Raw genomic sequence first — 15,594 nt, 5'->3', positions numbered from 1 at the left:
TCCCGCCCATGGGTCCGCCCTCGTAAAGCGCCCGCCCTTGTGTCACGCGGCGGGCGGAAGTTCCGGTCCGGAAAAGCGGCCGGCCGAGCCCCCTTCCGGCCGGAGCTGGGCCTCGGGCTCGAGGGGCTCGCCGGCCTCCGCCCCGCGCGTGCGGCGTGCGGCCGCCGCCGGGTTCCGAGCCCGGAATTCTGGTGACGCCCGCGCCGGACCCGCGCCCCCATCAAAGAAGAGTTACGTCAGCGAGCGTCTACACTCTACATGCTTTTTTATTACAAGACTACCGAGCATACGTGGAAAATTCATCATCCAGTAACTACGTCTACAGCACAAATATTTGAAAAAAAAGAGAAGAAACAGATTCATTAAATTATATGATTAAATCATTGACCAAATAGAAAATTTATATAATAAAGCCAGAAAAAAAGTTGTAAAATATAGTTTACAATAATTATTCACATTCAAGGCTGTACATCAATACATACAACAACGTGGCCCCGAACATGAATTCAATCCAAATAATTCATATATTAGATTTTAAATAACACAGACTGAACTAGAGGCCAACAATAGCCAGCAAATAACCTTATATAAGAATAAAAATACAAAAGTGTATATTCTAATATCATTGCATTATTTGTTTTCATAAGTTTTAAATTTTTGCTTTGCCTGTACATCACAGTTACAGCTACAGACCAGGTAGAGAATTTTATACATGTCCTAACTGACTGCCACCAACCTGAAAGACAGCTAACATACTACTGATTCATCCTATTTTGTGTTAAGGAACAGCTACAGCAGCTCTAAAAACTGCAAAAATTTTTGTCAATGTCCAATCAAACTTCTGATAACGATAAAGAGGCTTTTCACCGGCAAAATGACCCCTTTTCGTAAGTCATTCTGCCAGATGGGTTAGACGAGGATGGATCACGCACACAAAAAAAGGTCTGCCTTCTGTAAAAAGTTCTCTGTACGTGAAGTTTGGTGTTTCTTCGTATTTGAAGAAATGGGTTCTGTGGAAAATTCAGGTATACGGGTAGGCACGGTCAGTTGCCCATCACAGCTGTCTCAGCTACAGATAGGACTGCTCTTTCCTGGAACAGCTTCTTCCCCAGACCAGTTCTCCACAGGCAGCCTGATTCACAACTCTGCAATCTTGGACCAGCAGCCTGCGCCCCTCAGAGGCTCTGGGAGTGACTCCCGCCCTGATTGAAGGCACCTGTCACAGAGGCTGCCTGAGAGGGAAGGGCTACACGAGTCCCCGTCAGTTCACTTTAGCTCCGGGTGAGATGAAACAATGTGGAAAGACCTATATGGCAACATCTCGGAGAACAGTGCCCTCACCATACTCTACACCTCTTCGCGGCAGCTGCAGCCTCCGCGGACCGGGCGGTGAGCACCCAGTCTGTGGACCGGCCAGGGCACAGGGGACTTGGGGTGTCAGAGGAGGGCAGGGAATCTCATTCTGCACAATCCAGCCATAATCTCTGGCGGACTCAAGCAGCACTGACCATGGCACCTAAAAAATCTCTCATGCGCCTCTCCTCAGAATCAGTGGACCCCAAACTGAAGTGGAGAAATCAAGAATGAAACCAAATTGGGTAGTGTGGACTCGATGACCAGCAGACAACATGAAACAGTGTGAGAGGTCCTTAAACCATGTCGGCCAGGACAAATCACATTCCACAGTGAAAAGGCCTAGCCACTGCACGCTACTGAACCGCTAAGACCTTCTTACTGAGTCCCACCGTTTGGAGAGAATGAGGGCAATGAGATCTCTGCAAAACCCAACTGTCTACGTGGTCTCTTTCAAGTAGAGAATTTGCTCTTTTACTGATTCCGAACGGCCCAATGTACTGAGTGTACGAACTTGACTACAAATCAACCAGTAAGCATGTGGCAAGGTCAGTTCAACACTTTTCCTCTCAGCTGACTGTGCAGATGCACATTCAGTACCATTGTGGACACAAAGCGCGAGCTTCTGACGAGATCACGGAGCACTGGACAGCCGCAGCAGCAGGGACGGGACGGTAACTAACATGCAAGCATAACCAGAGTCTTCAATGAAAATAAGGAAATTAGCTTTTGAAAAAACCTGCCACAAATGGACCTAAATAAGGACGTCATTTTAGCATTATAAAAAAAGAAAAGAGCAGTCTTATTAAAACATTCTTTGGAACACACCCCTTACCAGAAACTGATTTGTTCAGAATCCTCAGGACACAACCGAGGAGGCTCTGCACTGAACTCTGAGCATCTAAGCATCAGATGAAGACGGAGGAAGGACTAAAAAACCACCTTTAAAACAAACTCCTTAACCCAAAAACATGACTTCTAGGAATGGGGGGGAAGGGGGAGATCAGAGTCAAAATCAAAGATTCAGGAAGATATTCATCACAGCATTATTTAAATAGTGAAAAACCAAAAACCATCTAAGTGTTTTACAACAGGGAAATGGTTAGATAAATTATGATAAAATGTATAACCATTAAGCTCTACAATCACTAAAAACAATGTTTTTTTAATCATTGCTCATGACATGGAGAAATGCTTAAATTATCAAGTGAAAAAAGCTGAATGCAGAACAGTGTTTTATGTTCCCAGTTTAGTTTAAAAAGAAAACAAATGTGTGCATGGGGGGAGGGGAGAAGGTGGGCTATACACCAGAACGTTCACAGTGGTCTTTTCTGGGTTGGTAAGCCTACGGTTGATTTTTTTTTTTTTTTCCAGAAAACAAATGTTTTAATAGAGTACAGAATCACCTGGAGCCCCTGTGACAACACGCGGCCCTGGGCGCGTATGGGCCACAAATACCACAGCGTGGCCTCTGGGGGCCGGAGCAGGTGCGGGTGCCGTGAGCTCTGGCGTGACCGTGACAGGCATCTTTCCCGAGCAGGTCTGCAACAAACTCCTGAGAGCCAAGGTTCAGAAGCGCAGGTGCAATGCAGTGCCATTCACCAGGTGGGGCTCTGTGCACCCGACGGGGCTGCAGGCTACCACCACCCACCACCCGCTCTCCTGGTGAAGTCCACACAAAGAGAGCAAGAGACAAGTGCACCCAAACCTGGCTTCCTGGAGTGCCCAGAGAGGGACAAGGACAGCAGGCTGTACGAGCCCACGCAGACCACAGCCCCGCTCCCTCCCCTCCATGCCAGCGAGGCCACATGGTGCAGGCAGGGCGGGCTCTGCTTGGCGGCTCTTCGGTTTGGCACTTACACTTCCCCTTGCCCTCTCGCAGCGGGACACACGGCTCCTGGATCCATCAAAGAGGGCATTTTCTTTCTCGCCTTAGGTACATCATTTGCATTTCCGTGTATGTCTGTGTACGTACTAGACTAACAGTTACGTCCACATCTTAGAATGTAAGGCACCTGCATGCCGGGACAGGAGCTCTAAGGACAAGCTGGATAAAACTAAAGCTAACATGAGTAAGCACAGGGTAGGAAAAGAGGAAGTATAGGCCTTAAAAAAGGGGGGGGGGGGGAGGGGGAGGAGAAGGCTCTGAGTGAGAGGAGAAACGTAGCCTACAGGGAAGGGCTCAGCTGTCACTGGCTCAGGCAAGGGCAGTCACTTCAACTCTGTCAGCTGCGAGCTCGACCCCGAACCCCTCGTTCTCTGGTTTTGGAGGTTAAGATGGAGCTTGAGGGGTTAGCCCGGGAGGTAGTGGCGCCAACCAGGGAGAAGAAGGCAACGGCCGATGCGTCTCTCCCAGAGCAGCCCAGCTGAGTGCTCTTGGGAAAGCCCGATACCGGCTCTGCTCGGGTCCCTGTAACCAGATCCCAGGATGCTGTGCAGGAGCAGGCCCCTAACTCTCTTAACGGCACAGCCACAGAAGTGGTGTGCTGACAAAGTTAAGTTATCAATAAGGGGAAAAAGCTGCAAACGGACTTCCTGAAAGGGCCAAGTGAGACGGACTTTCTCAAAAGCAGGTGAACACAGGTAAGCTTTTTCACAAGCAAGAAACAGGACGACAGGAGGTTGACCTACGACTCCAGCCCAGAGCAGGGTCCTGCTCCCTGCAGCACCCCAAGGGCAAGCACGCCCGACACCTTGCCACCCACCTAGGCGCACGCGCACTTGCTTGCTCACGTAAGGCTCGGCTCTAGTGCAGAGCAGCGCACGCAGCCCAGGGGGAAGCCATCGGCAAACCTGGCAGCGTCTCTGCTCCCAACCACCACCCGCCCCCCACCTCCTGCGATGCCCTGAGGCGCGACTGCCACAGCCACGCACTCCTCCCGGGCTAACCAGTTTGAGAAGAACCTCTTTTCTCTGGATTTGGACTGCTAGTCAACACAGGGCAGTGGATGTTTTTGCTCCAGATAGGCGGAGGGTCGAGGGGGAAATGGGCGGCGGGGGACGGTGGTGGATCTTTTCCACGGGAGCCTTCCACTGGTGCCTTCCTGAAAGCCTAAAGGACACCCTCATCCCCTGGGGACAGAGGTGTGTCTGTGAGCAGCCTGCAAGCAGAGGGGCCTCCCCCTCTCCAACAGGGGACTGAGGATTGCCCTCCAGGGACAACCTGAGCAGGGAGAGAAATGCAGAGCAGTGACCACCAGGCCAACAGGCATTCTCTGCCTAGGGACTGGCAGCAAAGAAAATCAAAGGACCGGTAAATCCTGGACCCCCCCATGGCGTACAGCTTCCTGCTGCCTCTGAGGAACACAAGGAAGAAGCCTGAAACCCGGGAGCGAGCAGGCGGGATGCTCAGGCCCCAGTGTGGCATTCCTACCCCTCGTGCAAGGCGAACGTTTTCTTCCAGGCAAGGTCCACATCTTGATGGGGACCAGATGACCTGGCAGCACGAGGCGGCTTTTAGACCCTCGCCACCGAGATGTGCAAGCGCTCAGAGTTTCGCCAGGAGAACGTTCAATCGCGACGGAAAGGGCGCATGTGGCAGCCGGGAGCCTGCTGGCGCCCGGAGTCTCTCGGCCCTACCGAACCGACCAGGGGGAGGCCTGCAAAGCTCGCCCTCCGAAAAAACTCTCGGGAGGAGCTCACCGAGCGGTGCCTCCCTACATCTGCCCTGCCACCCTGGCCTCACACGGAGCAGGACGGAGCCCTAACTCCTGGTGCGGCCAGGTGCCCGCTTCTGCCAGTGCTCTTTCCGGGCACTGGCCTGGTTTCCAGCCCCACAGGGCCACACCGCCTGGAAGGCTGTTCGGTCGGAACACCCCGCTGGCACCCTCCAACCTCAGCATCTCACCCCGACGGCCCGGGCCACGTCTCACCACCTGGAGCCTGCCCGCCACACGCAGCCCACAGAGCGAGCACTCACAGCCACAGAAATCTCACAGCCAGAGCTGCGTGAGAAGGCAAGCAAGGGGCCCTGCTGGGGCACAGGGGGCATCAAGTAGGGACGTAAGAAAGGGAGCACGCGGACCAAAGCCAAGAACACTCCCAGCCCGCAGAGACCAAGGCCAACTTCCGGCGGAGGGTATACGGCTCCCTGCCGAAAGGGTTCTGCGACAGCCTCGGGGAGGAAAGAGCCCAGACACACACCCCGTCCCCTCGGCCACAGGTGACCAGGGCGTGTGGTGCAGAGCTGGTGACTCGAGTCTGTTCCACTCGCCCGGGAGGGAATCAGGCGGATGTGCACGGTGCCGGGTCCCCGTGGCGAGGAGAGCTTGGGGAGCCTCCACAGAGCACAGAGAGCAAGCAAAGCGACCCTGAATTCCTTTTCGTTATTGGTTTTGTTCTTTGTGTGGTTGGGTATTTTTTTCTTCTTTTCTTTTAAATAAAAAAGCTGCAAGGTTCCGCCGTCTGCGTCCCCCTTGAGATGGCTGGCAGGTGGTCTGGAAGCGTCCCGATGGCGGCGAGCCGCGCTGGGGCACGTGTCCTGGCAGCGAGGGCAGCAGCCTCGGACGTGTCACTGCACAGCGGCGTCCGGGTGGCTCTGGTACCTGTGTCTCCACACTTCCTGGATCTTTTTGCACCATTTGTGAGCATTCCCACTCGGGTCCATCAGGTAATACGTTCTGTTCGGCTGTGGAGACAAAACCGATTTAACGAACCCGAGGGAATCCCGCCAAGACCAGCACCTCAACCTGTCATGAGAGAGAGCAGGAGACTGTCGTCCCGCTACAGCCACTGCCAATGCCGGTGGAAGCACGCGAGCATGTGGGGTTTTCCTTCCCATATGTGCAGCCGTCACCTCTGCAGGAAGGGTCACAGACCCCTTAGAAAGACAAGCTGGCCCAGCTCAGGGCTGAGCCGAGAACATGGGGCCCCCGGGACACAGGAAAGGGAGAAACACCAGCCCCTCAAAGGAGAACCCAGAGAGACAAACTCACCGTGTGGACAAAGAAGGTTTTAAAGTTCTTGGCCTCTGGTCGGAGTTCTTGTGACCACGGAATTTCGCCCTTCAGGACTTTGTTGACAGGATCCACATAATACAAGTGTGGCCCTTCTGTGAGCAGTAGCTGTCGTCGTCGTGCAAACAAGCCCTGATGCAAAATGAAAAGAGGCTGCTTGTCAGGGCCCCGCAGTGACACCTCAGGGAGGAGGTGGCACATACCGCTGCCCCTGAGGCCAGGCCGTCAAAGCAGCTCCGGGCACCGGGCCCACTGCCCACCACCCGCCCACGCACTCAAGACACAGCCTCCCCACCACGGATCGGCCTCTCGTGTCACACAGGCACAGGAGGAATTGAGTGCCCAGCCTGCCTGGCCTTCTGGAGCTGGATCCCAACATCCTCACTGGGCGTGCCGCCCCCAACCCCCCAACCCCCGCTGTGGCTGCCACACGGGGCAGGGGCAGTGGCAGCACGGGCAGGCGAAGACAAGCCGACTCTGCTGGCCCACCATCACCGCAAGGCCCAGTGTTCCTGACGGAACCCCCATCTGCGACACCGCACCAGGCGGTGTCTCCGGCACAGCCAGGAACGGAGACTGGGAGCCTGACCTCAAGAAGGGCCCGTGTCGGCAGATGGGAGAATGTTGGTGGGGTCTGATATTTTTGACACAATCCATTTAATTAATCCATAACAAGGTCACAAATAAATAACAACTTGGAAAAACAATTCTAATGAAAAAATAGACAACTCGTGAGGATATGAAAACCCCGGTCCTGAGCCCGAAACGAGAGGTTGTATTTCTATTTTACCACAGCCTTCCTGTGTGGTTTCAAACGGCTTCCGCTGAGTGGCTGAGTCTTCCTTGGCCATCAAATCTAGAAATGCTCTTTTCGAGAAAGGGAACCAAGACCAAGGACGCCGTGTGCAACCGAAGGAGGCCAGGCCCCGACCAAGAGCAGACAGGGAGACAGGCAGCCGGTGGTGCGGCGGGAGTCAGACTTACCTTTCGCTTATCTACCGGACCCATCTTTAGTATCAAGTTATTTTCTACAAACTGGTGCCTATGAAAGGAAGAAAGCAAGAATGAGATGCTTGCCATGAGTCAGGGACGGAAATTCTCCCAACTCCGCTCAAAATGAACTTCCCGAGGGCATCTGCGAGCTTTGCTCAAGCCTCCTCACAGCCCCAACTCGCTCCGGTGACTCGTGAGGCCCAAGTGCGACGCACCGTGCAAGCGGGCCAGCATCCACTCCTGCCAGCACGGTCGCCTGCTGCTAACTCTTGCACAGCGGTATTTGCGCAGCAGCAGACAGGTGGCGGCGAGGCAGCGCTGCAGACCCGTACGGTGACACACGTCCTCTTTAATGTGAACAAAGCTGAGGCGAACACAGAGGCCCCCAGAAGGGTGGAGGCTGCTGAGAGTCAACCTCAGGATACTGACTGCTGGCCACATGTTCCCTGCCCAAGCTGGGACCCCCGACTGGATACTCAGAAACCACCGAGTAGCTGAGAATCACAAATCCCTAAAATTAAAGTGCTGGACTCCGTCTGAGAACATCTTACTGGTAGGGGCGCCTAGGGGGGCGGGGGGGAGGGGCCTCAAGTAAGCATCCGACTTCAGCTCACGTCATGATCTCACGGTTCCTGAGTTTGACCCCCACATCGGGCTCTCTGCTGTCAGCACAGAGCCTTCTTCAAATCCTTTGTCCCTCTCTTTCTTCGCCCCTCTCCCACTCAAGTGTGCGCACGAGCGTGTGTGTGCTCACATGCGCGCGCGCTCTGTCTCTCTTAAAAAAGAAACCTTAAAAAAAAAAAAAAACTTACTGCTGTTCCTACCATAGTAACAAAGCACTCCTAACCCAAATACGGCAGGAATTTGGAAGAGAAAGCAAGAAACATGACTTTAACTTAACACACATTATTAGCAAGTATGCTTCACTTTGACTCCTGGGAGTTTCAAAGATGTCGTGTTAATGTTTAAAGGTTATCTCTTTTGGTTAAAGTGAACAGCTGCCGGTTTCTGTTGTGTGTGACTTTATGGAAATTCTTGGTCTGGGGGATCTACTGGAGAACACAGTGTTTTATGTTTGAAAAGGCATAAAACAACTGTTACTTCAAACACTGACAGTTTTACCATTCTGTATCTGAGCCGGGGCGCACACGGGACACCTAGTATGTGTGCGGGGCCAGCCAAGCTGGCAGACCAGTATTCTCCCACCAGGCTCAACTGGGCCTGAGAAGTGACCCCAGACTAACCCAACCACACCAGTGCCCGCTCCAGAGCCCACTGTGGCCCCAGACTACTTCTAAGGGGACGTAGCAGCATGTGGATTTGTAAAACTAAACAAAATTTTAACGAAAAAACTGGTCTATGAGGAAAAGCGCAGTACCTCCCTCTCAAAGTACTTAAAAACAAAGCCAACAAACAAAAACAAGACTTGGAAGAGGAGATATAATGATCTCCTGCAGCACGGAAATACACGCATCAAACAGAAAGCCTCTTCTAGTCAACAAGTCCCAACACAGAGCAATTGGATGTGACATTCAGGACCACAAATAATATGGGGAGACTGGAATTAAATTACACTGGGTGCGGAGGGGAGCTCAAATTCAGCCCAGGCTTGTGAAGGATCCCATCGCCAAGCCCTCCGGGCAGCCGGGCCGCAAGGGCACCAAGGCACCAGGGAAGACGAGCAGGAAAGAAGGAAAGACATGGCCTCACGGCATCTTCGCAGCCTCATGTGGGTCATCATGAGACAATAAAATATTCTGGTTTTCCCCGAGCTTGAGAAACTAGGGAAGATTCTTGTCGAGGTCAGTTAACTCTGATCCCAGGTCACCAGAAGCCCCAAAGCGATCCAGCTCCTGCCAAGGGAAGAGCAGGGAAGGAAGGGCCTGCAAGTAGGAGTTACTTTGTCAGTAGCGGCCAGGACCAGGCGAGCACAGAAAGCACCTCTGAATGCACACCAACCAACGTGAACAAGGAGACCAGATGGAGAAACCTTCCGCAAACCAGGGTCAGCACGTGCACCGCACAGAGCACAAAGTGGCAGGAAAGGCTCAAAGCTTCAACAGAAAACTGAGCAAAGGACACAAGCTAGAAATTCCGAGAGAGAGAAAGTGACCTCGCCACATTCTCAACGGCCCTAAATAAACCAAAAGCTCCCCTTCTCACATGCCCTACTGGGGTGCCCTGGCATGTGTGCGAGCGCCCCGAGACAACTCTGGAAAGGGATGCTCCCGCATGGCACCGGTGCCTATGGCCCTGAACTCAAGGCCCGCCAAACGACAATCTGGAAATTGTGTACTGGGAGGTGAGCCTACTCCCGGCTACCGGCCCTCAGGAAGTAAAGAAAGACAAGGAGCAGGAGCACAAACGTCCCCAATGGTGTTTCTGCACCAGTGAAACTGAAGTCACGGCACCGGCTCAGCCACAGAACATTGTGGCACTGTAAGGAAGCCCCTTGCTCATCCCCGTGGTGAGGACCCCACGGACACACCCCATGGATGGGCCCCGCCCGACTGCGCGGACCAGCACGCACCTTCCCTGCCACACGTGTGCAAGCAGGAGGCATGAGCCACATGGCCCGGGGTGACAGCTGGCGCCGGCCGACTAGACCCAGTGGCTGCACTGAAATGAACCCGAGGCAGGACGCAGAGGGTCCGAAGCTCCATTGCGAGCACAAGTGCCACAACCCAGTCGCGCAGCGCACTCACCCAGGCTTACAACAGACTGCTGGGGATCTCCTTTGAAAAGTTTAAGTACTTAAGGCATCGCTTTGAGTTTTTTCCTTCCAAAAGTCAATTCCCGCTCGCCCAAAAAGGCACCCCCAACTCCTGCACGAGGCACCTTTCCCCTCTCTGGCCAGCGGCACGTGCCCCTGCACCCCAGAGCCCGGGACTCTCGGAGCACGGTCGGCAGGCAGGCGGGGCTTCACCTCAGCCCTGCTCCACACACACAGATGCTCGTTTCTCGAAGGGTGACGGGGTTAAGACGCTCCTTCCTGATTCCACAGCCACGGTTCTCTCCTCCTCACACTAGCCCAGCAGCACCCCCTATACCCCGAAAAGATCATTTTTGAGGATGCAAGCCTGAGGCCACAAGCAAGCCTGAGCCATTTCAGTGCACGGTCGCACCCAGGAGAGCCGAGCAGGACCGCCAGAACCCCGACGTGGCTCTCCTGACCGCCTCAGGAAGGCTCCCACACTGGGCTTTGACACAGGTGACGGAGGAACAAGTGACCGTGGCCAGCTGGCTCTACAACACTAGCTCTCGGGACCCCTTTATACCCTCAAACTTTACGGAAGATCCCGAAGAGACGTCCTTTAAATGGGTTTTAGCCACTGATATTTATGTAGGAGAAATTAAGACAGAAGCATTTTCAAATATTTATTTAATTCGTAAGATACAAAAATAAACCCATCACATACTAACATAAACACCATTTTTATTTGAGAGTAACTTTTTTCCAAAACGAAGATAATTAACGCGAAGCATGAGCCTGCTGCACATTTGACAAACCTCGTTAGCACGTGGCGTCACATCGAGAGCCGGGGGGCTCCGGCCTGCCTCCGCCTCCGCTCGGCCAGTGCAGCTCCTGCCAGGTCCGCTGCCGTGCGGAAGCGGAGTCCCCAGCAATGGGCGTTTCGGGCCCTGGGACCCTGCAGCTCATCGGGGCACCTGGCGCTCTGAACGGCTCTGCCGCCCTGATGCGATTTTACAGCGGCACAAGGCACTCACCTGAAAGACGGTGGTTCGCAGGGTTACGACGGAGACCTTCTCAGTGCTGACAAATTCAACATATTACCATCGCTACTTACCTCCTCAAAAAAAGGCTTGAAGCACTGGGAAGATGGCAAGCTCACAGAAACAGATAACGTTTCCCAAAATTCTAATTCCGATTTTATCACTGGTAACAAACACTGGCAGCTGTCAGTCTTGACAGGCTCATGCCACTCATCTCCCAGAAAAAAGGGCCAAACGGCCCAGTTGGAACGACCATCGTTTGCCAGTAAAACTCTGTGGTGAAAACGGTCTTCACGGAACGAGAGGGGGTCCGACTCCCGGCGCCAACCAACAGCCAAAGGCTCGGCCTGAGGCGGCTCACAGCTGGGTCGGCGGCAGAGACGTTTCCCGCACACTTCCCGCTGCGCTATGCACACGACTAACAAAACGAGAGTTCGGTGATGACTACTTACAAGTGAGGAGGGGTTCTTCCCTCGCCATGAGCGCGTGCTGGCTGTAGAGAGCCCAGGCACTTGCGCACGGCTAGGTGCCACGGCCTGGATTCGTGACCTGGCACCCGTGGTTTCACCCACCGCTGCCTCTGCACCACCGGCACACCTGTCGACGCGTTAGTTCCAGGACAGACAGTAAGAGTCACAAGAGGCACTCCGGGCAGCTCCTGCGCCCTCGGAAAGACACGACGCACGCCGCCGACTCGGCCGCCTCTGCGCGGCTCTTCTGGCTGTCTCTCCGCTGCCACGGCGGTGGCGCTGGGGACAACCGGACCGCCACCGGTAAGATCATGGCAGCGGGCGTTGCCCAAGTTGGAGCGGCCTGTGCCGTCAACACTCTGGGAGAGTCTCTCGCTGACCAACTTGCCCTGGTCGGGATGTTTTGGAAGATGCACTCAAAGGAGACACGCTGGGTCTGCCACGCGGGAGCTTCTTCCTTCACACACCTAAGACTGTGGCCGACAGAAGACTCTGGTCACCGAGACTGGGCTTGCGGTGGTGGCTGCAGGGGTCTGTCAGCAGGAGGGAGAGGGATGGCTCAGTCTAGGCCAGAGGAGCGTGAGCGCCTTCAAATCCACCGTTCCACCTATAGTCAAACTGTGTCGTGATTGTGGTTTCCAACCCAGTGGATATTCTCCTACGTGACCTGGAAACTAAGCGGACCACCCGGACACCGTTTGACGGGAAGTGGGTGTAATCTGGATTCCGTGAGATTTTGCTATCTTCCAACTGAAAACCTGGCATTCATCCCAGCAGCAGCCACGGATGGATTCTGGGAGCACGTGGCAACTCTTCGTGTGGCTGTGTGGAGTGAACGTGGCAGACTTTTCTCTCTGGGAACCGAATCCAGAAATGGGAGCAGACAACGACGGTGAAAACTGGAAGAGACCTCCTAGGAAGGCGGTTGAGGGTGTCTACAAAGTCTTCGAGCTAAAAGGATACAAACCGCGTTACTGGATTGGCGTGGCAGATCTCACTGAATCCATGCTGAAAATCTATCCAGGACTCCTCTGGTGTCGACGGCGGTGAGGGGCACGTGTGGCACTGACGAGGGAGTCTTCCTGAGTCTTCCCTGTGTCCTGAATGCTGGGGGATTAACCAGTGTTATCAATAAGGAGCTGAAGGATGGTGCGGTGCTCAGCTCAAGAAACGTGCAGATAATCTGTGGGACTTCAGCTTCCAAGCCGTAGAGATTCAACACGACGGTGGGATTAACTGCGAGCGTCTAGTTTTCATCCATGTGCAAGGATCACAGTTTGCTTTTCTCTTCCTAAGTATGCGAATCTGGGCTCACAGACTCAAAGCCAACGCTTGGCTTATGCTTGCAATACAAGCAGTATCTGGGGATTCATCCACATGTGAGGCAAAAGTACAACTCGCCGGGAGGGATGCAGCCACCTCTTTAACCCAGCGAGCCGTCGCACCACAGCCTGTGGCGGCACCAAGCCTCTTTACCTGTCACCCAGTAGCATCCACGGCCCAATGCTCGTTGGTCTCTGAGCTTTCACATACATGCACTTCTCTAGCCTGGACAACGTGACTTCTCTGTAAGAAGCCACAGTGGCTTTTTTTTCTTTTTTTTTTTTAATGTTTATGTGTTTTTGAGAGAGAGAGAGAGAGAGAGACAGACAGACAGACAGAACATGAATGGGGGAGGGTCAGAGAGAGACGGAGACGCAGAATCTGAAACAGGCTCCAGGCTCTGAGCTGTCAACACAGAACCCGACGCGGGGCTCAAACTCACGGACCGCGAGATCATGACCTGAGCCGAAGTCGGACGCTCAACCGACTGAGCCAGCCAGGCGCCCCAACACAGTGGCTTTTTATTAATGTGTGGCACTGAAAGAGCTCCTTGTGTAAAATTACAACACAAAATTCCTTTACTGTTAAAACTCCGAACGAGGGGCCTCGGAGGCTGCAGCCTCACTGGCGCCATGACAGGATGCCAAACATTCTGCTCAGAGACACGACCCAGAAGGTACTGAGACCCGTGGGTACGCGGTAGCTCCTGCAGTCCGGCCCAGGTTCCGCGGGCGGCCCGCTCCCTCTCTCATAGGCAGGGCCTCCTCTTCAGTCCCTTCAGACGTAGGTGGGGCTGCTATGGATCAAGAAAGCAGATCATCTCCCTTTTTGAGGCGATGATTCCTACTTAAATGTGGAAGACAGGTGATAAACGTCCTTTTATTTTAGACTACATCACCCGAATCTAAAGTAATAGTTTCAGGAGCGCCTGATGGCTCAGTCAGCTAAGCATCTGACTCGGCTTAGGTCACGATCTTACGGTTTGTGAGTTCGAGCCCCACATCGGGCTCTGGGCTGACGGCTCAGAGCCTGGAGCCTGCTTTGGATTCTGTGTCTCCTTCTCTGCCCCTCCCCCAGCTCATGCTCGGTGTCTCTTTCTCAAAAATAAAATAAACATTAAAAAAAATTTAAATATGGAAAAAGAAAAGTTTCAGATAAAATTCAGAAATGTTTTTCACAAATTTTAAAATTTTATTGCAAAAAAAGTCAGCAAAGTGTACTCAGATCCTGTCGGGTGTCTGTGTAGGCACAAGGAAAACTTCACAATTTCAAAGCAAGGATTTACTGGATGGCACGGAGTTACAGTAACGACAGCAGGTATAACTGAAGACAGCTACTAAGAGCGCAGTAGAAATACTGAGAATTCACTAAATTTCTAAAACTGCACCTACTTCTACTGTAAACCTACTTCTTCAGAAAATACAAAAAAAGCACACAATCCAGAAACCACGTCACCGTACAGCGTGGGGCCCCTGAAGAAGTACAATGCCCGCTCACAGAGAACGGGAAGGAGAGAGCGCACACCATCTCAGCGGTATCACACAATTAGCGGTACGCTCTGCGCGACCTACACTGGGAGCCACGGATCCTAAGAACGAAGTGTTTTTGACAGATCTCGCGCTGGCCAAATAAAGGGTGCCTCAAAGCTCCTGCCATCACCAGATTCCAAATAGGCCTGAACCTGGAGAAAAGGGAAGAGAAGCCTGAACAAAGAGAGGCACGGCAAGAGGCCTCGGCCGGGCCCAGAACCTGGACAGAAGAGCCTCAGGAAACGCCAGAGGCAAAGACACACGGTTTTCTGGGGAGTAACCCCGCGCCTGCAACAGAGCGAGCCCTCGTCAGGGACCCCAGCACGCACGGCCCAGGACGCTCCCGCACAAGCCGGCATGAAGGTGTGCAGAGAGTGCGCGGCCCAGCAGTGCTCACACTGCTCGGACCAAAGCCCCTTCCTCCTTGCTCAGCACACACTCCTAAGCGATACCACCTGAGAAAAGACAAACTCCAGAGAAGTGTAGAGTATTCCAGTTGGCCAACATCACCGTCACTTTTTCTAGAAACGATAATTTCTAATGGTACAAAATCCCAGCTTCACCACGCACTCCCCTCTGGGCCCTGCCTTCTCACTCTTCCACACTCTGGCCCAGCCCAGCCCTCTGATCGCCCACCTTCTCCCTCCATCCCCGCTCCTACCCCTACACATCTCCCCACCCCATCCCCAAGGTGGACTCCCCTCTGCCCGAGTGAAAGGTGAAACCATAAAAACACATCAAGAAAATGTCAGGGTACAGACACTCTTCTCAACCTAAGGCGGAAAACAAAATGAAAACAGACACATGTAACTTTGTAAGAATTTGTAACTTCTATTCAAAAATACACACAACGTAACTGGAAAAGATAATGCAAAGATAACTGAAAAATGTGTGCAAAACAGGCAACAAAAACATTCTTCATGTCTATGGCTCTCAGAAGTCAGTTTCAAAAAGATGGAAAACGTACAAGAAGAAAAACAGCCAAAGGACATACAAGTACAACAATACAAGTGCAAGTTCCCATGAGCCCACTTTTAGAGCATCAAACGCGTGAGGCGAGGCAAGAGAGCTGGGAAACGGGGGTTCTGGGCACTGTGGACACAACGCATGTGCACACTGCCACCCTGTCTGCCACCCCAGGGCTCCTCTTTTAAGAAATACCCAGGCATGTGAGAAAAGCTACACGCGAATGACGATCTGCAATAGCTAAAACTCTGGAACGTCCCACACGCCTCA

General features: G+C 53.2%; 1 protein-coding gene and 1 pseudogene across 6 annotated transcripts in view; one reads left to right on the top strand and one right to left on the bottom strand.

The window, feature by feature from the left end:
• Positions 1 to 248: 248 nt before the first annotated feature.
• Positions 249 to 15,594, bottom strand: part of PDPK1 (3-phosphoinositide dependent protein kinase 1) — a 79,589-nt gene continuing 64,243 nt past the window's right edge. For 5 of the 6 annotated variants that reach the window (XM_053213406.1, XM_053213408.1, XM_027043519.2 and 2 more), the window contains 3 exons: positions 7,293 to 7,350; positions 6,288 to 6,440; positions 249 to 5,980 (listed from right to left, as the gene is read on the bottom strand). In XM_053213406.1, coding sequence (XP_053069381.1) covers positions 5,864 to 5,980; positions 6,288 to 6,440; positions 7,293 to 7,350 — 328 coding nt within the window. In that variant the 3' untranslated portion in view covers positions 249 to 5,863. Of the gene's footprint in view, positions 5,981 to 6,287; positions 6,441 to 7,292; positions 7,351 to 13,140; positions 14,511 to 15,594 lie in introns of those variants that run through there. The other variant, XM_053213407.1, reaches the window with a different exon arrangement.
• LOC113594942 (L-lactate dehydrogenase B chain-like) lies at positions 7,879 to 13,146 on the top strand (annotated as a pseudogene).

Source organism: Acinonyx jubatus, chromosome E3 (assembly GCF_027475565.1).
Source record: "Acinonyx jubatus isolate Ajub_Pintada_27869175 chromosome E3, VMU_Ajub_asm_v1.0, whole genome shotgun sequence".
In the NCBI taxonomy this organism is placed as follows: Eukaryota; Metazoa; Chordata; class Mammalia; order Carnivora; family Felidae; genus Acinonyx; species Acinonyx jubatus.
The sequence above is the reverse complement of the archived record's forward strand: the minus strand, read 5'-3'. Positions and strand labels throughout refer to the sequence as shown.